This window comes from Pelophylax lessonae (genome assembly GCF_965119305.1).
Source record: "Pelophylax lessonae genome assembly, chromosome: 6".
Lineage (NCBI taxonomy): Eukaryota > Metazoa > Chordata > Amphibia > Anura > Ranidae > Pelophylax > Pelophylax lessonae.
This window is the reverse complement of record NC_138773.1, coordinates 69189841-69211376: the sequence shown is the minus strand read 5'-3', so window position 1 is coordinate 69211376 and position 21536 is coordinate 69189841. Positions and strand designations below refer to the sequence as shown.

The 21536-nt window shown below is 46.3% G+C and overlaps 1 protein-coding gene across 1 annotated transcript in view; it reads left to right on the top strand.

Moving 5' to 3' along the window:
• Window positions 1-208: 208 nt before the first annotated feature.
• Window positions 209-21536, top strand: part of XPO6 (exportin 6) — a 101069-nt gene continuing 79741 nt past the window's right edge. The window contains exons 1-2 of the mRNA XM_082261853.1: window positions 209-605; window positions 13084-13174. Coding sequence (XP_082117979.1) covers window positions 603-605; window positions 13084-13174 — 94 coding nt within the window. The 5' untranslated portion in view covers window positions 209-602. The remainder of the gene's footprint in view (window positions 606-13083; window positions 13175-21536) is intronic.

Here is a 21536-nt window from a genome sequence, read left to right as displayed (position 1 = left end):
CCCCCCCCCTTCCCCTGCATGCTGCCCCTCCATTGTTCCTCACATCAATGCTCTATTGGGGGTAACACGGGGCCCCGAGAGCTGTAGGGGGCCAATAATCTGCCCTTTTTTCATTTTATTCTTAACCCCATTTGCCTGATCTGTGTATCTCTATCCTTACAGCCTCATCTATACCCCCCCCCCCCCAGTCCTATTTTATACATTTTATTTATAGATCGGGCAATAATAATCAATCCTGCATGCCAATCCCCCCTCCAGCACATCGTACCCCTGTATAGATCAGACATTAGTAATCAATACTGAATGCTGGTCTCCCACACCCCTCTATAGCTCCCCATGCCCTGTCTGGGCTAACGCAGGGTGGCCCCCCCTGGGGAGGGGGTGGTGTTCATGCCAAGGTTTTATCAGATTTTGTCTTTGATTCAGATGGGATAAGTCCTCAAACCGCCATCTGCCGCTGCCAGTACGATTTGTGCCATTTTATCTATTGCTGGTCCAGGAAAAGGGGTTGGGGGGGGTCACAGCTGGCAGGTGGTCTGACATGAACAACGGAAGTGACGGTGGCATCAAGTGACCCGGGAGGAGAGAAGAGAAGCAAAACCATGGTGAGTTGGTGGTTTAATGATGGTGTTTTATTTTTTTTTTGGGGGGGGGGGGGTCTGTGTGATTGGATGGGGAGTGATCTGGAACAGAATTGTCGAAGCTGCTTACAAATAACCAGCTGGATTTCCTCATTTAAAGGGTTAATTCACCTGTACAAAAATAATGTAAAGGTGAACTAACACTGTACACCTTCCCCATCCCCCATCCCTGCTGTACTTTCCTCTGGGGTTGCCTGGCTGTCAGAACTCCCAGTCAGGGGATTTGAAATGCCCGCTCTTTGTCAGTGTTTCCAGGACAAACCATATCAATTCTGATTGGTCAGCACTGTCAAAGTGATGGTGCTGACCAATCAGAACAGTTCTGGTCTGTTCCTGAAGAACTGGACCACCTGCAAGGGTACTGACAGCTCAGCAACCCTGGAGGTAAGTACAGAGGGTATAGGAGTTGGGGAGGGTGTACAGTGTTGGGTAACTGTAGTTAGTCTCAGATTAGTTCACCTTTACAGAAAGCATAAAGGTGAGCTAACACTGTACACCAAATCCCCCCTCCAGCAATGCTGAGCTGTAGGTGCCCCCACCCAGCTGGTCCAGTGGTTCCGGATTTTAAAATCCCTGCTCTTCTCCCTTTTCATAGTGCAGCGCCCTTAGAATGGACCAGAGCGATTCTGATTGGCCAGTGCCTGCACAGTGAATTGCTTTGGTCCGTCCTGCATGCGCTGCACATAGAAGAGTCGGGATCTCAAATCCCTGGTACAGGGGGGATTAGGTGGGTGTACGGTGCTAGATCACCTTAAAGTGGTAGTAAAGTCTGTTTTACCTTCAGGTAAGCTTATAATAAGGCTTAGCTGTTGGTAAAATAAATTTCTCCTAAATGTGCACAGTTTAGGAGATATTCCAATGACCAGCAGCCAGTGACGTCACCGGGGCGTGTGCACTGCGCTCTTATGGCACTTTTCCACTGCAAGTACCGGCTCGGCTCTACTCGGCCCTGCTTGGCCCGGTTTGCTTTTCCACTGCTGGTACCGCATGGTACGGTGTTGGAACGGTTCGGTACGGTACGGTATGGTTTGCTTTTCCACTAAAGTAGTACTAAAGTTAAGTGGGTGGGATAACAACGGGGTGGGTGGGATTCTCTGACCAATCAGTGGCTAGTAGTGACTGCATGCAAAGGATTGTGGGATATGGTACCGGGTATGGTACCTGTTGGAACCACAATCGAGTAGGTACTGTTTTTGAGAGCCGTACCGTTCAGTTTCATGCAGTGGAAAAGCGCCGCCGAACCGAACTGTTCCTACACTATACCATGCGGTACCAGCAGTGGAAAAGCACAAAAGCGAGCCGAACCGTTCGGTTCCATGCAGTGGAAAAGCGCCATTAATGGAGAGTATGCTGTCCATTGAGAGAGCTGTGCCGCGGCCATGGATCCCACCCACATGTGCAGGAGTGGCGTCATCACAACTCAGCCAGAGCCCACAAACCTGGAATGAAGACCAGGTGAAGATGGAAGCAGTGACAGCGTGCCGCTGGAGGCCTTAGTTATACATGGATGTCTTTCGTAATGTGCTAGTATGCATGCAGGCTCCATTGCAGGGGGACTGAAAGGTTCTTTTTTTTTATTTTTAATTAGGATTTACTATTGTTTTAACAAAAAAAAATGAAAAGGTGAACCAAAGCTTTAAGCTGTAATGAACTAACTGAAATTTGCTTCCTGGGGGTGCTGTCAAAGAAGCTGGGCAGAACAGTGTCAGCCTATCCATCCAATCGGGTGTAGATCCTGCTGGTGGGGCCAGCTTTCAGAATACTATATCATCAGTGGGAGTTTGTCCATCTCTGCTGTATAGTGCAGATAGAGGAATCTGCAGGCTGAATGTTAAAATAAATCGAAAAGTGAATGACCAGCTTTATATAGTATGTCCCCAAACTTTTTCCTGTAGTGTCTCTCCTGGTGCCAACATGGCAGCAGATATGGTAGTATGTTGCCATGGATTGGTGCCAGGAAAAGAAAATTATGGTAAGTATTTGATACAATTTTAATCTCCAGCTGCCCATGTTGCAAGTCTGCAGGCATCTCATCTAGTATGTCTGAAGTCTTCTGTCATATAGGGGTTTATTTACTAAAGATAGAGGAGGCAACATTAGTCATAATTCTACAGAGAAACCAATCGGCTTTTAACCTCCGCTTGTTTAATTAGGCTTTAGCAATAAAACCTTGAAGCTGATTGGTTTCTCTGCAGAATTGTGACTAATTTTGCCCTCTCTAGCTTTGGTGAATAATATGTGCTGCCCTTTGGAGCTGTCAGGGGACACAGTTGTGGCCCCCTACATCTTGGAAGTGGCTAACCACTGCTAGGGTGTGACTTAAGTGGGGCTGCTGACATTGCATCCAAGATGGCGGCACCCAAGAGCAGTTGCAAGGTTCTTGGATATTTACACCAGAGAGACTTTTATGGGTAAACAACATGCATAAAATACATTACTGCACATATAATTGTCTGGCAACAGGGTCTCCTAAAAACGTGTCTGAACTTTTTTTTTTTTTGTGTGTGTTTTTTTTTTTTTTTCTAGTCTATTCCTCGATGGGGAAATATCCCTTTCTCTCTTTGCCCTGGTGACCATAGTCAGCAGAGCAAAAAGTGGAAATCCAAAACCGGAAAATAGTAGACCTCTTCCAGTGTGGAAGAGCTGTCCTGGTGGCAACTATCCAAGGGGGAATTTACTCTGACTTTAGTTTTGTGTCTCTGGAGCTGAAAGTAAAGAGCTTCTCCCTGGTGGGATGTGGGCAACAATGACAGGGGTTCTAGTCATTCCTTACTCAATCAAAAAAATTTTGTTTTAGAGAAGGGAAGGATTAATCCCCTGCCAGGTAATTTTATGCTGTCTATTACTGGACAAATTTCCCTGAACATCTTGTCCAAGAGACACAAGATGAAGGGGAAGTCATCCTTGGAATATATGTCCTCATTGAAAGATTCCTCCTTGCCTCTTGTTCTAGAACAACTCTTAAAATTTAGATTTTTCCATGACTCTTGAAGCCTTTGAAAGTTTCAGATATGTCCCAATATAAGGAGCGTGTGAGCTTCCCTTAATGCCATGCCTCAGTGCTTGGGCCTAACGTTCACACCACTTATGCAAAACGGGCATGGACACAGCCCACTTTGCTCTATGGGCTGCCGGATGTAAAAGGGTCGGCTAACTGTTTACACCCACGCCCAACTGCCCTCCGATCTGAACCAGCCAGCTAGAGGGGAGTAAATCTGTATTTTTTTGCAGGGTTGGACCCAGAGGTAGCAGGGTGTACACTGACACAGGTCCGTTTACATCCGGCACCAGTGTCTGATTGGGTATTAGGTCAGGCTAAAAAATGGACAGTTCGACCTCTCATGTGAAAGTGGCCTAAAGTGACAGGTTCTCTTTAAGGATGCTGGGCCCTGTTGTCAAGTGTTCAGAAGGATACAATAGGGCTCCACCTGTAATTAGATGGGGACAAGACCTTTTATATTAAAGTCTAAGATCGGTATAAGGACAAGCAGTATTCAGTAGTTTGAAGATGTAGAGAAAGGCGAAGAGGTCGGCGTGGTTTCCTTATGGAGCTAAGACGACGCTTTCCTGGTGAGGTCCTCCGGAGGTATCCCTTATACGCTATACCAGCACTCTATTGAAATATCAAACTTCCACACTTAAAATGGGAAAATGCACTAGGAAGCCCCTGCCAACTAAAACCCCCTACTTCAGAGTCCATTAAATGTGTCCTGGTGGCGGAACCTGAGCATTCCTTGGATGTGGGAGAATTAGGCTGCTCTCCTCATGGTTCTGGCTCTGCCCCCCTCCACATATATTCTCATTGTAGCTCCCCGGCTTCTTTCTACTGCTCGGACAGAGACGGCTGCTCCCCGCAAAAATTGGAAGTGGCAGCTCTTGTGATGGGTCTCCCCACCAAATCTGATTTGGCTTTGATGCTCCATAGCCTAGAAAATGCTATTAAGAAGGAAGTATCGGGCGTCCATTCTGATCATTCACAAGTTGTGCTACGGGTGGAAGAATCTGAGCAACTTCTGGACCACCACGTGGCTGCCTTACCCAACCTTCAACAACAATCTAGATGCCGGGCTATCGACCACAGGATGGCCCTATATAAGATGGAGGACCAAGAGAACAGGAATCAGAGAAACAATATCCGAATTCACAGTCTTTGAAGCGACAAGGGATGTTGATCTGCCAGCAACGATCTGTGGGATCTTCAACAAACTGCTGGGTAACCCTACTGATAATCCCAAAAAAATTGACGGTGTCCACCATGCCCTTCGACCGCACAACATGTCCTCGGAGACCCGTAGGAACGTGATCGGTCATGTACTTTTTTATGAGGAAAAGGAGCTGATTGTGGCCAACGCTAAGGAAGCCTCATCCTTGGGAGTTTGACCAGAGTTATTCTTTGCTTCTTCCCCGACCTAGCTAGGGAGACGCTGGATTGGCGCCGTGCCCTGCGGCCTCTTACCGAGAAGCTTCAAAACAATAATATATCGTTGGGGCTATCTAGCCTGCCTTATTGCCAGCAGGGATGGCCACTCTTCGCTTCCCGGAAGATCTCAAAAAGTTCTGCGTGGACCTTAACATCTCCCCACCAGGACTTCCAGGCTGGCAAGATGACCTCCCTATACTGGAAACTCCTCCTGAACTACAATGGCAAAATTCTTCCAAGAAACATCGTACAGCTACTCCTTCCTCTGCACTTAAGAATGGGTGAGAGCCAGCACACAGCCATGCTAAGAACATAGTTTTCATCTTGATTATCTTTCTTCCTCTCAAAGCATGACCAACTTTTTCTGAAATTTTTTTTTTAAGCTCTTGGAGCCTTTTCCGTTTTTAAGGTGTGTTTTTCTGTCTTCTTCTTCTGCGCAGTGGTCTCAACACCTTTCCTAGACTCACTGTATCACCTCAATACTGTTGCTTTCATGTAGAAATAGTTTTATACAGTTTGACTAGTTTACTGGTTTACATGTTTTAAGTGATATGTGGCTACCTCCTGGGGGCGAACTTCGATGTTTCCTTCTCCTGATGGATGCGATTTTCCCTCCAGTTGTTTCCTGCCTCCTCCCTTTAGCAGAACTCCTTGTCTCTGGCCTCACACTTGGTCTACAAGTTTACCCAGGTGTGAACATCCGAGACATGGTGACCCACTGCTCGTGCACTGCAAGTATTTGCCTTCAGCACAAATCCGGGGCAATGGTACCTTGAGTGACCCTTTCACGCAACATAATGGCACTAGACAGGGCTGCCCCCTTTCCCCTATCCTCTTTGCCCTCTCCCTTAAAGTTTCTTGCCACTATCCGTCATAACCCCAATATCCATGGAATCCAGGTTGGTAGTTTTGAACTCAAATATGTTGCATACGCAGATCATAAAATATTCTATATTCAACAACCTAATATCAACCTACCCAATATCATAGCGGCCTTTGACCTTTTTGGTAAAATTTCTCATTTTAAAATTTAACCTATCCAAGTCGGAAATCATAAACATCTGAATGTCCCGACGTGAAGCCAAAAAATTGCAACCCCTTTTCCCATTTTTTTGGCAACCTTATACCTTTAAAGTACTTAGGGATACACTTGACAGCAGATCCTACAAAATTATTCTATACAAATTATATTTTCCTTTTAAACTCTATCAGACAGGATCTCCATAAATTGAACAATTTAGCCACCACCTTGGTTAGGTAGGATAAACGTAATCAAAATGAACATCTTAGCCAGAGTACTTTTTCCTTTTCCAAATGACATCCTATAATATACCGTACCTCCCTGGTTTCTTCAAAATACTGACCTCTCTAGTTCTCAAATATGTATGGTATCTCACACATCCTCTTATCTCCCTTTCCATACTTACCAGATTGAAATCAGACTGATGACTAGCCCTCCCTGATTTACAAAAAATATTTTCATGCAATTGTACTAAATAGAGTTTCTTATTGGAAGCACCATTTAAATACTAACCTGTGGGTCCATCTAAATTCTAGAACCTAGTTTGAGTGGTTCTTATTTTCCCAAATTTGGGTACCTCATAAATTCAGATGTCTATCAGCCCATACTTCCCAATTGACGATATCTACTTTTGCTCTATGGGACACCATGCACAGAATTTATGGTTGGTCCTACAACTCACTGCTAATGCCGGGTCATTCCCTTTCCCCTCCTAGACAACAGGACCCTTCGTTTCGCAGCTGGCTTCCATACTCACCTGCTCTTCTCCATGTGATGACGGAACATGGACTGGCAACTCTTAGTACAATTGTTCAATCCTCCTCCTTCATGGACCAATGGAGTTATGCTCAGCTGAATCAATTTATTAAAACTATAACTCATCCCTTACGACCCCTGGCTGACCTTACCACAGTGGAAATTATCTTGCATGCCAACCAACCCCCTCAGAAAAGCATATCCCAATTCTACAAAGCACTGAAGGCTTTAGACTCTAATACCCCAGTCTTCATAAAATAATGGGAAAAGGACTTCCAATACTCTATCAAACACTCAGAAATTGAAAATACTTTGACTGGCTCACACTTCCTCCATTTCCTCAAAAACCGCTGGGACCAACTATTGGATATTAACAAGATGGCATCTTACAACTGCAAAACTACATCAAATATTTCCCGGAAACATCCAACCTATGGGGAGGTGGCCACCCACGCTCACATCTGGTGGTTTTGTCCGCTCATACGCCCTTTCTGGGTCTCAATCCTAAATTATATTGAGATTATTCAGGGTTTCCCACTCAATAATGATCCATGGAAAGTATTGTTCCATTGCTCAGGGGAACCAGCAGGCCTATATCGATGATCCATTACTCCCCATCTTTTAATTTCTGCTAAATTCCTTATCCCTCGATATTGGAAACAGCCTACAATCCCTACTGTTCTACAATGGTTACAGGTTGTAAAGCATATATACCGTATTTTCCGGCGTATAAGACGACTGGGCGTATAAGACGACCCCCCTAATCTTCAAGTTAAAACATAGGTTTTGGGCTATACTCGCCGTATAAGACTACCCCCCCCCCCTTCCGAAGCAAGGCAACACCATTGAAAAACATCAGATTTCTCATAGATCTCCGAGGCGCTTTTCCACTGCATGGAACCGTACCGGTTCGGCACGCTTTTGTGCTTTTCCACTGCTGGTACCGCATGGTATAGGGTCGGAACGGTTCGGTACGGTACGGTATAGGTTTGCTTTTCCACTGCATGGAACCGAACGGTACGGTACGGCTCTGAAAAAACAGTACCTACTCGATTGTGGTTCCAACAGGTACCAAACTGGTACCATATCCCACAATCCTTTGCATGCAGTCACTACTAGCCACTGATTGGTCAGAGAATCCCACCCACCCCGTTGTTATCCCACCCACTTAACTTTAGTACTACTTTAGTGGAAAAGCAAACCTATACCGTACCGTACCGAACCGACACTATACCATGCGGTACCAGCAGTGGAAAAGCAAACCGGGCCAAGCAGGGCCGAGTAGAGCCGACCCGGTACGAGCCGGTACTTGCAGTGGAAAAGTGCCACAAGGTACCCTAGTACTGTAATACATGTAATCTCTCATAATATCTCCAAGATACCCTAAGTATTTCCAGTAGATGTAATCTCAAGACGCTGGCTGTGCGGGAATCCTGGGTATACCGGTACAGGATTCCCACACACCCAGCGTCTTGAGAGATTACATCTACCAGTAAAACTTATTCTCTCTCTATCTCTCTATCTCTTTTTTTTTTTTTTTTTTTTTTCTTTTTTTCTCTCTTGCTGTTCGTATGCTGTGAATTTTCTTTCAATAAACATTTATTGAACAAAAAAGGCGAACTCATTTTTATTAATTTGGACCTTTTGTCCCTTTTCAGTTCTAAGTGGAGCCTTGCTACATCCTCATACTGCCTGGTATATATTATTTGGAGGAACTAGTATGTGTAAACCCCCTTTACGCCATTTACGATCAATAACTTTTATTGTACCCCTTTGCTAGGTATACCATTTTGACACAACTTTTCATACCTCTCTGAGTTTATTATTCTTATTATACAGGATTTATATAGCGCCAACAGTTTGCGCAGCGCTTTACAATGTGAGGGAAGACAATACAGTTACAATACAGTTCAAAACAGGAGGAACTAGAGGGCCCTGCTCGTTAGAGCTTACAATCTAGAAGGGAGGGTCAAGTGAAACAAAAGGCAATAACTGTGGGGGATGGGTTGATGGAGAAAATGGAGGTACATTTGTTAGGTGTTGGTAGGATAGGCTTCTCTGAAAAGGAGGGTTTTCAGAGATCGCCTAAAAGCTAATAGAGTAGGAGATAATCGGATAGATAAGGGTAAGGAGTTCCATAGGATTGGAGAGGCTCTGGAAAAGTCCTGGAGGCGAGCGTGGGAGGAGGTGACGAGGGAGCTAGAGAGCAGGAGGTTTTGAGAGGAACGAAGAGAGCAATTAGGTTGGTATTTTGAGACGAGGCTAGTGATGTAGTTGGGGGCTAAGCTGTGGATGGCTTTGTAAGATGTTGTAAGTATTTTGAATTTAATTTGTTGGGTGAGCGGAAGCCAGTGGAGGGCTTGACAAAGAGGAGCAGCGGACACTGAGCGATTGGTAAGGTGGATGAGTCTGGCGGCAGCATTCATGATGGATTGAAGGGGGGATAGCCTGTGTAGAGGTAAGCCAATGAGAAGGGAATTGCAGTAGTCGAGGCGCGAGATGACCAGGGAGTGGACTAGGAGTTTTGTTGTGTCTTTGATTAGAAAGGGGCGTATTTTGGAGATGTTGCGGAGGTTGAGGCGGCAAGATTTGGACAGCGAATGGATGTGGGGTTTGAAGGAGAGTTCAGAGTCCAGGACAACACCTAGGACCTTGGCATGCGGAGATGGGCTGATAATAATGCCCTCAGTATTGACGGAGAAGTCAGGGGAAGGGGCACGTGGTGGAGGAAAGATTATTAGCTCGGTTTTGGATGAATTGAGTTTGAGGAAGTGGTGAGACATCCAGACCGATATATCTGATAGTAAATGAGTAATGTGTTGAAACGTGTGTGTGTGTGTGTGTGTGTGTTTTTTTTTTTTTTTTTTTTTTTTTGTTTTGTTTTGTTTTTTTTTATGTAGGAAATCAAAATGGGAGTGGTCAGCCAATTAGATATTATTTTTTTTTTATTTTATAACTTGCTGTAGACCAAGGGATCCAAAGTTAGTTGGCATGGACAAGACATGCAGCAAGTCATTGATTCAAAATTCCAAAAACCATCTGGTCTAATTTTTCCAGTTTTTAAATTTTTTTTTTTTTTTTTTTTTCCGGTCAAGTTATTGTTTTCAGAGAAGTCATATAAAAAGCTATTTCAAACATTTCAGATGTATAATACAGTCAAAACAATTGCTCCAACATGTTATAAAGTATAATCGGACAACAGGGGATAAAAACATTTTTTGCCAAAGTAACTTAAAAATTGGCGGCAGTTGATTTACCAAATTTTACGTTCCTTTTTTTTTTTTTTTTTTTTTTTTTTTTTTTTTTTTCTTTTCACTTTTTCCCATCATGGGATCCGTAGCATAGTATAATCAGTAAAAGAATATAAGGGCAGGAGGGGAAGCCAAATGGTAAACGTTTAAAACATTTCCAACCATGGTGCTGTTCTAGGTCTGGTAGGGATAGGTTCTCTTTATATTTGCTATTTGAATGGAAAGAGTTGTTACAACCTTCAGCATAGGTGATTCATGCAGGCAGGAAATGAGTAAATACTACACCTTGTAAGCATGACTGATGTCTACATAGACCATTGAAGGAACATTTTAAGAGGATGTAGCTGCCTATTCATTCATTAGAAAGAAATATTGGGGCTGATTTACCAAAGGACTTGAGGATGTTTGCAGAATAGTGTGAAGATTCACTTCAGTTATCTGTTTTAGGCTGGGTTCTCACTGGTGCGAATTGGATGCAGGTTTCCCCACATCCAATTCACATGTCCGGAGACTGCGATGGGCTCTCAATGGAGCCAGTTCACAACGCTACGAGGTGGCTTCGGATTGGTTTTCAGAAGGGTCCTGTGCGTCTTCTGGTCCATTTCAGGTCCGAATTTAGCCAAAAATTCTGGTCGAATTTGGACTTTAAAATGGTGAACAGGCATGCACTGGACCCCCTTTTGTGTGCCGCTCCACACACAGTGTGAACCCAGCCTTCATGTAGCATTAAAATGTACTGTATTTTCTGGCGTATAAGACGACCCCCCTATTACATGATCTACCGGTAATACTTAGGTTACCTTGCAGATATTATACTCGGCGTATAAGACGACCTCCCATTTTTGGGGGATTTTTTTGAGGTTCAAAAGTAGTCTTATACGCCAGAAAATACAGTACTTCTTTCATCTGCACGTAATAGGAAAATTGAATAGTCACAATAGTGTGAACATTCTTTAATCCTTTAATAAATCAGCCATGAGGTCTCTAGGAGTTGGAACAAAAAGAGGTTTGTTCAAGAAATTAAAAATTGTACCCCTGTGTGCTTCCAAAATCATGTACAATTCATATTTAGTTTGTGCCCTCTTCCTCTGCATTGAGCTGTCTTCAATTGAGATAACTGATCCAAGGTCAAAATTTTAGGTTTGCCGTATAAAATGGCACAACTCCATCCAACTGTTTTTTAAAGCTTTCTATTTCTCTTTTCAGAAGGGTGATTTCTCTCAATTTCCTGTTCTGGGAGGGAGATGAAATCTCCCAAATTGGGACACCGCAGTAAAATTTTGGAAAACTGGGGGGTAAAAAATGTTGCTGAAGTTGGGCTTTAAGGTGGCCTCTGATTTAAGGTAGTGGTTGGCCATTTTATAGCCTGATGGGAGAACCCACCTATTGTGTCTTGCCTGTTCGTTTTTTATTGTATTATTTTTTTTATTTTATCAACTGTATTATGAAGCTTAAAACCCCAAGGCCTCAACATTAACTAGGTACGCACTGGTGATCTATTGGTAGATCCTAATCATAGGGTGGTTCGTTCCTGCTTGTAGACCTTAGGCGACAGTTGGATGTAAACATGAGACCAACTGTCTTTTTCTTGGTCTCTACCATTGCCCAGCATTTCACTGAACCTGAATATTTACTTTGTCAAGAATTCATTGACAGAATCCTTCCATGGGAGAAATACATGGGTTGCCATTGCCGATTTGGATATTCAAAATGCTAGTTGCCTATTTTTGGATTTTGTACTTTTGAGTCCCTTACCTAGCGCACATACCACCTCATCCCTTTAAACCTGGGCACATGGTAATTGCACAGGTTCAGAGGCTAATTTAAAGCGGAGTTCCAGCCTAACACACTCACCTGTCCAACGGTCCAGCGATGCGGCCGCCCGAAGCCTCGCTCTTCTCCCTCTCTGTCTGCGGCGCCGGCATCACTGGTGTGGGCACCCGGCTGTGACAGTTTTCAGCTTCATAGCCGGGTACGCACTGCGCATGCGCGAGTTGCGCTACGCGTCGTGATTGGCCGGCAATCTTCTGGGACCTCTGACATGTCCCAGAAGATTGCAGGGAGGGGGAGAGGAGAACTTCCGCTCAGGGTGCCGCGGCGCTCCCAGCGGAAGTCGGAGCGGGTACCTGTCAAAACTAGGTACCCGCTCCCCCCCCCCCCCCAAAAAAAATTACATGCCAAATGTGGCATGTCAGGGGGTTAGAACTGCCTAAAGCGGAAGTTCCACTTTTGGGTGGAACTCCGCTTTAATGCAGATAAGTCACTAAGTGAGTTTAATTACCACCTTAAACAGACACAGAACCTGTGTATTTAATACGTGTTTGGGTTTGAAGGGATAAGGTGGCAACCCTCAGTGGGTCATTGGCTCAGAAAGCATTGAAGCGATCAGCACAACTGCCAGTCAGTATTCATTCTAAGGAGACAAGTGATGTTAACTTTCATATGGGGGGTTGACAGTAATGTTTTGGGTAACTTTAAGACATGCTAGCTCTAATTAACCACTTCTTAACTGCACTATAGCTGAAAACGGCTACAAAGTGGTCTCCCAGTTCTGGGAGGGCATTCATCAGTTCAGCCTCATGTGCACACATCAGTAAAGGAGGAAAATTATGTATTTGCTACATTTTTCAACCAAAATGATTAAAAATGTTGTTTTTTGTTTTTTTTTTTCATTTTGTTTAGCAAAAAATAAATAAAAAAAAAAAAAAGCTCTATCCCTCTCAAAATGATAAAATTGTCATATGGGTACAGTGTTTCAATGACCACGCAGTTGTCATTTAAAGTGCGACAGCGCTGAAAGCTGAAAATTGGTCTGGACAGGAAGAAGGTGAAAGTGCCCAGCAACCTACTGCTATTTTTTTTTTTTTATTGCATATTTACAAAAATGTATACAATTTTTAGTTTTCTCCTTTTTTTTTTTTTTTTTTTTAATGCATTCTTTTCATAAGAGCATTCAGCATTCATGTTCAAATTGCCCATTGTTTCTGTGTGCAGGCGTCAGAAGAGGCCTCGCTGAGAGCCCTGGAGAGTCTTATGACAGAATTCTTTCACACAAGCACCTCCAATGAGCGGAAAAGAGAAATTGGTAAGAGAATCTGTTGGAAGGGCATGTGAGCATCTGCCATGTTATACAATTCAGATGTATTTTGCTGAGTAAATAAAATTAGGATTGGGTGTACTTGGTGATGGAGTGCTGCCGATGTGACTGAAAAACCCATGTAGTCTTTTTATAATGTGGACATAGCCCAAGGGCAGTGTGTAAGAAGAGCAAGCCTAGTCTAGTTGGAGGTTTTAGTTTAGCCACGTTGCCATTTATTCCTCTGGTGGTTCAAAACCTCTGATGTTATCAGAAATGTACAGCTGTCATATTCTATAGATAATAGGTACCCGTTTTGTGCTGAAGTGCATATTGATCTGTTTTTATCCTTTTTTTTTTTTTTTTTTTTTTTCCCCTAAAGATGGTCACACGTCTGATCCCAAAGCTTTGCCAAATTGGAAGGGGTCATCTTAAAAAGTAGGTCCACTCTGAAAAAGGAAAAAGAAAAACACTAAAAAGTTCAGTAGCTACAAATCCTGTAGCTGCTGACCTTTTAATAAAAGGACACTTGTCCAGGGACCCCGAGCTGTCTTCATCAAGGCTAGTTCTTCACAAGCCTATGGGTCCCAGACGCCGGTCAAAACTAGGTAACCCCCCCCCCCCCCCCAAAAAAAAAATAATAATTTACATGGCAGGGTGGAGGACTTAAAGCGGAACTTTAGGTCTACCAACAACTATGTAGTGTAGGGGTCTGCCTGGTTGGATACACAATGATTGGATAGTTTAGACCAGGGGTGTCCAACCCAATTTCATTGTGGGCCGCATCAGCATTATGGTTGCCATCAAAGGGCCGGTTGTATCTGTAAGACTGGATGTCCAGAGCACCTCACCTTACATCAGATGTCAAGAGCCCCCCACTATCAGAAGTGAAAAGTCCCCCACCCTCCCTTACATCACAGTGCACCCTCTTTATCTTGTGCTAATTCCTGGAAGAAGCTGGGATTGGAGCTGGGAAGCATAAAGTGCAGGGTCCGGAGGAGAACCAGAGGAGGGCTAGAGTTTGCTGAATGCTGGAACCAGGGGAGGTAGAGATGAGGTGGTGCTGCAGCTGAACAGAGAGGTATAGAATCTATATGAGGAGTTCTGTTCTCCTCTCTGCTGCCGACTGCTGAGACAAGGTAGGAACATAGATGAGGGGGTAGCTGCAGGAGAGGTGCGAGGGCCACATGAAATGGCCTGGTGGGCCGCATTCGGCCCGCGGGCCTTGTGTTTGACACATGTGGTTTAGACAAATCCTCGTATGTTATATAGCTTTAGTAAATTAGAGTTGATTGTAACGTGTATGATGAGCCTATTGGCCATTTTCAACTTTTAAAGTGAAGTTCCACCTAGTGCTGGCCATGCTTGTTTGAGCCAAGTTCAGTCTCCTTTTGATTTGGTAATATGATCAAGAGTGACAGAACAAAGCTACCTACCATTAATAAATTAGATTGACTTGACTGTCATACTTCATTAGTTTGATGGATTAAAATAGATTTATTAAATTGGAAAAAATGACTGCAACCAAATAGAAATGAGTTGAAAGAGGGATATGGTCAAGCAGTGTATCTACCTGATTTTAACAGTTTCTTCAACTCATTTGCCCTGTAGTTTACCCAAAATGGTGGATTAGTCATTCCATTTTTTTTTTTTTTTATGAAAAAGCAAATCCAAATTTTAATATTTATGTTCAGCTTAACCACTTGCCGACCGCCGCAAGTATATATACTGCGGCGGTCAGCCCTGTGCAGGCAAAGTGACGTACCGGTACGTCACTAGCCTGTGAGCCAATGGGGGCGAGCGCGCGTACCGCCGGAGGCGCGCTTCCGCCCCCGCTCGTTCACGGACACCTCCGCGCGAGTGACCGGTGGACCCGATGTCCGCCGGTCACTCGCGATAGTCAGTTACAGAGGGAGAAAGACAGGCGGCTAATGTAAACAAAGCCGCCTGTCATTCTTCCCTGTGTAACAGCAGAGATCATACGGTCCTGCTATGTAGGATCGTAGATCTCTGCTGTTACATGAAAAGCCACATCCCTGCACAGTAAGAAGCACGCCCCTAGGGACACACTTAACCCCTCCTGCTCCAATAAAGTTAACCCCTTCCCTGCCAGTGTCATTTTTACAGTAACAGTGCATATGTATAGCACTGATTTCTGTAGTAATGTCACTGGTACCCCCAAAAGTGTAAAAAATGTCAGTCAAGGGTCCGATCTGTCCGTCGCAGTCCCGCAAAAAAAAAAAATCGCAGATCGCCGCCATTACTCGTTAAAAAAAAAATTACAAAAATCTTTCCTGTAGTTAGTAAACGCAATAACTTTTGCGCAAACAAATCAAAATACGCTTATTGCGTTTTTTTTTTTTTTTTTTTACCGAACATATGTAGCAGAAAACAAATTGGCCAAAAATGTTAAAAAAAAATTTGATTTTTACATTTTTTTGGGGGGGGGGGGGGGGGGGGAATTTCATATAAAAAATGTGAAAAATATTGTTATTTTTTCAAAATGTACGCTCTTTTTTTGTTTATAGCGCATGATCAAAAAATCGCACAGGTGATCAAATACCACCAAAAGAAAGCTCTGTTTGTGGGAAACAAACAAATTAGTTTAGGTACAGCGTCGCACGACCGCGCAATTGTCCGTTTAAAGTCACGCAGTGCCGAATCGCAAAATAGGGCCTGGTCAGGAAAGGGGTAAAATCTTCCAGGGCTTAAGTGGTTAAAGAGTAACTCCCACTTTTATTGAGGAAAAATCGGCTCCCTCTGGGTGATCAATTTACATTGCAAGGATTTTAAACTGTAGCAGAGTCCTACCTGTTTCTGTTTTTAAGAAAAAGCTGAATGTTCTTCTCTCTGTCCTTGAAGGCTGACTCCTGAATGGCAGTGTCTGCTTTCATTCTAATCTGACAATGCACCTGCAGTCCTCTGAGGAAAGGTTCAGGGCCTGCATCCCTGTAGAAGTAAATACCCCTTAGACTAGAAAGTCTCTCACCAAAAGTATAGTTCCTGTTCCAGCAGATGCCTAAAATCTGACTTGTATCTTAGTGTAGACGTCTGAGAAACTTGTAAGCTAATCACACAAGCAGGAAGTTACATTTCTGGGGAAATTCTGTACACCAACTGTGTACAGAGGGACTCCAGGCTACCTTATTTCTGCATTTCATTTTACAATAAAAATAAAGTTGTAGAAGACTAAAAAGGAAAGCCAATTTTTAATAACCTAAAATTACAATATGGCTTGTAGCAATTGTATATGCCAGGGCTTGACAAATTTGCTTTGAATCTAGGAGCCAGCTAAAAATGTTAGGAGCCAGTTTTTTATTTTTTAACTTACAAAGATCACTGTCCTGTTTACAGAGCCCTGTGTGTTTGTAAACAAAGAACTGTGTGCTGTGTTGGCTACAGCCAATCAGCAGGTCTCAGCTGAAAATCATTGGCTGGGACCTGCTGACAAAATCCCGCTGTAGCCAGTGTTAGCGCAGAACAGCAGGGAGAACCCACATATGTGCCCCTAACTTGAAATAGGCTGAATGATGTACATGTAGCAGCCTGTTCATGCCACCCGCCCGCAGTAAATGTACTGTGGGGGAGCAGGCAGAAGTATGATTATAAGAGAGAAGTTGTGCTGCATTTTTAAAATGTTGTTTTCTCTTACGTCCTCCGACAGTCGCCGCCTCTTCATATTCGTCACATATGGGGGTATTAGACTTTGCTCCGAAGGAGTAGCTAGGCAACAGAATATGTTAACAATAAAGCTTTTAACATATCCCACCCTCAAGGGGTGGTCCCCTCAGTCAATACCCTCCTACTTCCTGCAACCATATCTCAGTTTTAATGTCTAGCTTGTCAGGAGTGGCTGGCTTTTTCTGTGCTGGGGCTTTCTGCCCCAGACTCTTTCTTCTTTTTAAAATTTTGTTTGAGTTTTCTCTCTACCTTTACTTAGCTGTTATTTTTGTCAGCGTTAGTTAGTTCTTCGGATGAAGAGGATCATGCAGACTGGTTTTCGGGCTGATCCCCCTGATCGCAGGTCGTGGGTCAGTGGCTTCCCAGTCTGCCATCGAGCGTTCAGCCAGGTAACGCTCCTGGCACAGTGAACGACCCATCCCTGTTCGGTGCAGGGATGATTGGTGAGGTGGCTACCTCACTGGACGCTGTGCGGTTTCTTAACCCCCATTTTGTGCGTCTTGAATGCGACTCTCCCTGCCTCATGTGCAGCGGCTTGTTCGCCTGTGCGGGTCCCCCACGCCATGTGAGGTAAGTGTATTTATGTGGGGACCTGTCTGTCTGGGGGGGTGTCAGTCTGGGACTGTGTAACCTGCCTTTAATCACACTGCCTGTCTCCCTATCTCTCGGCTGCATGCTGTGGGCTGCAAGGGGGGGGGGGGAGATGTGTGACACTGTCTGTGTCAGGCTGATCAGTGTGTGAAGCTGTGTGCTGTGGGGCATGTTTTTTGGCATGTTTGGGCACTATACAGCGATCGCTGCGGCGATCTGACATGTATTCTGATACTGGAATGTAATGTGTGTTTTTTACTGCACTGTGGGCGGCGGTTTCGGCGCCAAACGGCGCCAAGCGGCGCCATTTTGCCTACACCCGCTCCGGCCGCATGTTTTACATGCATGGCGGCCATTTTCTTGTAGCCTCCATAGGCTTACATTGAGCGCCCTGGCAGCATCACTTCCTCTTTCCAGGAACACCGATCGAGGCAGCAGCAGCGGCGAGGGTCTCCTCAGGTTTTACCCTTCTGTTCTTGCTATCCATTGCCTGTGTTCAGTTTGCATATTCCCTGTGGGGGTCTTATTGTGCTTGAGTGTGGTGCGGTGGGCTGCGCTTGCCGCGCTTGCTTAAAAGGGGCAGTTAACCCTTTGTTGTCTGGCATTACAGGGGCAATGGATTCTCAGGAGGGAAAATTTCCTACAGCCTTGGTGGAAAGCCAGGGGACCGCTGTCTCCCCCCCAGGGGAGGATTTGGCCACTATTGTGGCTGGCCTTGCTGCTCAGGTGCAGATGCTGGTGGCTGCTCAATCTACTAAAAGGCCCAGAGTTGCTCTTTCCTCTGATTCTGAGGGTGAAGGTGATAGGGCTGTTATGGCGGGGGCCTCCTTATCGGGGTCCCGCTCCTCTCTTGATCTAATAGGGTCTGAGGTGGAGGCTGAAGTTGAGGGGGTTGATAATTCTCCCCCTGGCTCGCCTGAAGAGCTTGCAATCATGGATGAGTTGATTGCTTCCATAAAGCAAACGCTGCGTTTGCAGGATGAGGTGTGTCCCCCCGCCGCCTTGGCGGCTTATGGGACGCAGAGAAAACGCAGGACGCCGCAGGTTTTTCCCTGCAATGATGATTTTCAGCGCGCTGTTAAGGAACAATGGCGCAATCTACGCAAACCTTTTGCTGTACCAAGTAGATTCAAGCTGCGTTATCCTTTTTCACCTTCCACTGATGAAAGGTGGTGTGTGCCACCCCCAGTGGATCACGCAATTGCGGTTTTAAACAAAGCCACTGCGATTCCTGCAGAGGATTCCCCTGTGTTCCGTGACGCCACGGATAGGAGACTGGAGTCTCTTACCCGTCATACTTATTCTGTTACGGGTTCTATGCTTAAGGCTCTGTTTGCTTCTCTCATGGCGGCCCAAGCGATCGCAAGTTGGACGCAGATGCTTAGGCGCGTCCTAGTGGCCGATTCGGCCTCACCGGCGACCCTGGATATGGTGGATCAAATCCACCAGGGTGTCATGTATCTGTGTGATGCGGACCTGGACCTGGTTCCGTTGGCTGCACGTGTGCACAGTGTGGCGGTGTTGTCTCGCCGCCTGATTTGGTTAAAATGTTGGTCGGTGGACCAGTCTTCACGTAAGACCTTAGCCAATCTACCTTATGATGGGTCTCGCCTTTTTGGGGAGTCCCTGGATGTGTTGATTAAGGGGATCACCGGGGGTAAGAGCACTCTCTTGCCCCATTTCCCCAAAGCTAAGGGGGCTTCTGGGAAGAAGCATGCTAATTTTCGGCCCCCTCAGGGGTCCTTTCGGCCGCACTACAAGGGCAAGCCGTTCAAAGGTCAAGGCTCTCAGAAGAAGCCCTGGTCTGGTAAACAGAAGTCCGGCCAATCCTGATCTGCAGCCCATAACAGTGCGGCCTGAAGGGGCGCCCTCACCCAGTTTTGGGGTGGGGGGACGCTTGCTCGGTTTTCTTCAGCCCTGGTTGGCCCGTGTGCAGGACAGATGGGTTCAGGAAATCGTTCGATCTGGTTACAAGATCGAGTTTCTCTCTCGGCCGGAGAGCAGATTTTTTCCCTCAAATCTTCAACTGTCTCCAGAGCGTTTGCGGGACCTGCACCTGGCGGTGCGGGACCTGAGGGCTCAGGGAGTGGTGGTTCCGGTGCCTCATCGGGACAGATTTCGGGGGTTTTATTCCAATCTGTTCACCGTGCCCAGGAAGGAGGGCAAGGTTCGTCCAATTCTGGACTTGAAGGCTCTGAACCGCTCTGTGCGGGTTCGCAAGTTCCGCATGGAATCCCTGCGGTCGGTGGTGGCTGCCCTGGTTCCGGGGGAATTCATGGCCTCCATCGATTTGAAGGATGCGTACCTTCACATCCCCATTTTCGAAGGTCACCAGAGGTACTTCGATTCGCCATTGCGGAGGATCACTACCAGTTCGTGGCGTTGCCTTTTGGTCTCGCCTCGGCTCCGCGGGTCTTCACCAAGGTGCTTGCACCGGTTCTGGCATTGTGAGGGCCCAGGGCATTTCTGTCCTGGGGTATCTAGACGACATCCTGGTTCGGTCTGCGACCAGCCAGGGTCTGGAGGAGGACCTGTCTGTCACGATGCAAACTCTACAGGAGTTTGGTTGGACGATAAATTTTCCAAAGTCGACGCTGAGTCCGTCGGTTCGTCTTCCCTACCTGGGAATGATTCTGGACTCTGTACAAGCGAAGGTCTTCCTGCCGGAAGACAAACTCAGAACTCTTCAGGAGGAAGTCAGGTCCCTCAGGGACGTTCCGCACTCGTCTTTAAGGACGTGCATGAGATGTCTGGGATTGATGGTCTCGGCCTTCGAGGCGATTCCCTTCGCCCAGTTTCACACGCGGGGTCTCCAAGCGGAGATCCTGTCCAAGTGGGACGGGCGACCTCAATCTCTGGATCTTCAGATCTCGTTGAGTCATCGCACCAGAAGAGACCTTCTGTGGTGGCTCCAGTCCCCGATGGTGTCCGGGGGCAAGTCGTTTCGTCCTATCTCGTGGACGGTGATCACCACAGATGCCAGCCTGTCGGGCTGGGGTGGTGTTCTGGGCGTTCTGTCTGCCCAGGGGACTTGGTCGGAGGGAGAGTCTTCCCTTCCGATCAACATTCTGGAATTACGTGCGATAAATCTCTGTCTTCATCGCTGGACGGACCGGCTGCAGGGCTGCCCGGTTCGGGTGCAGACGGACAATGCCACAGCGGTGGCCTACATCAACCACCAAGGGGGCACCAGGAGTGCCCGGGCGACTCGAGAAGTGGCCGACATTCTGTCTTGGGCCGAGACTCATGTCCCGGCGATAACGGCAGTTCACATTCCGGGGGTGGAGAACTGGCAGGCGGACTATCTGAGTCGCCAGACCCTGGATCAGGGGGAATGGTCTCTTCACCCGGCTGTCTTCCAGATGTTGTGCGCGAAGTGGGGTCTTCCAGATGTGGACCTGTTCGCGTCTCGTCTCAACAACAAGGTGAGAAGGTTCGTGGCAAGGACGCGCGACCCTCGGGCAGACGCGTCGGACGCGTTAGTGGCCCCGTGGCATCAGTACAGGCTGATGTACGCGTTCCCACCGATTCAGTTGCTGTCCAGTTTCCTTCGCAGGTTACTCTCGGAACGCAGCACGGTGATTCTTGTGGCACCGGACTGGCCTCGCCGGTCCTGGTACGCAGACCTCGTGAATCTGGCGGTCGACGCCCCTTGGCGTCTACCTCTTCGAGACGATCCACTGTCTCAGGGACCGATTTACCATCCTGCTTTACAGTCGCTGGCTTTGACGGCCTGGCTGTTGAGACAGAGGTCCTGAAGGAGAAGGGTCTCTCTCCAGAGGTCGTTCATACTTTGATCAACGCGAGGAAGTCTTCCTCGGGGAAGGTTTATTACCGTACTTGGAAGGCCTATTTTGCCTGGTGTGAGTCCAGGGGGTTTTCACCCCGCACGTACTCGGTTTCCCGTGTGCTGTCTTTTCTTCAGACGGGTGTTGATCAGCGTTTGGCGCTGGCTACGATAAAGGGTCAGGTGTCTGCGCTGGCCGTTCTGTTTCAACGTCCCGTGGCTTCCAGCTCCTTGGTTGGCACTTTTATTCAGGGTGTGCGGCATCTGGTTCCTCCTAGGAGGGATCCTTTGCCCCCTTGGGACTTGAATCTC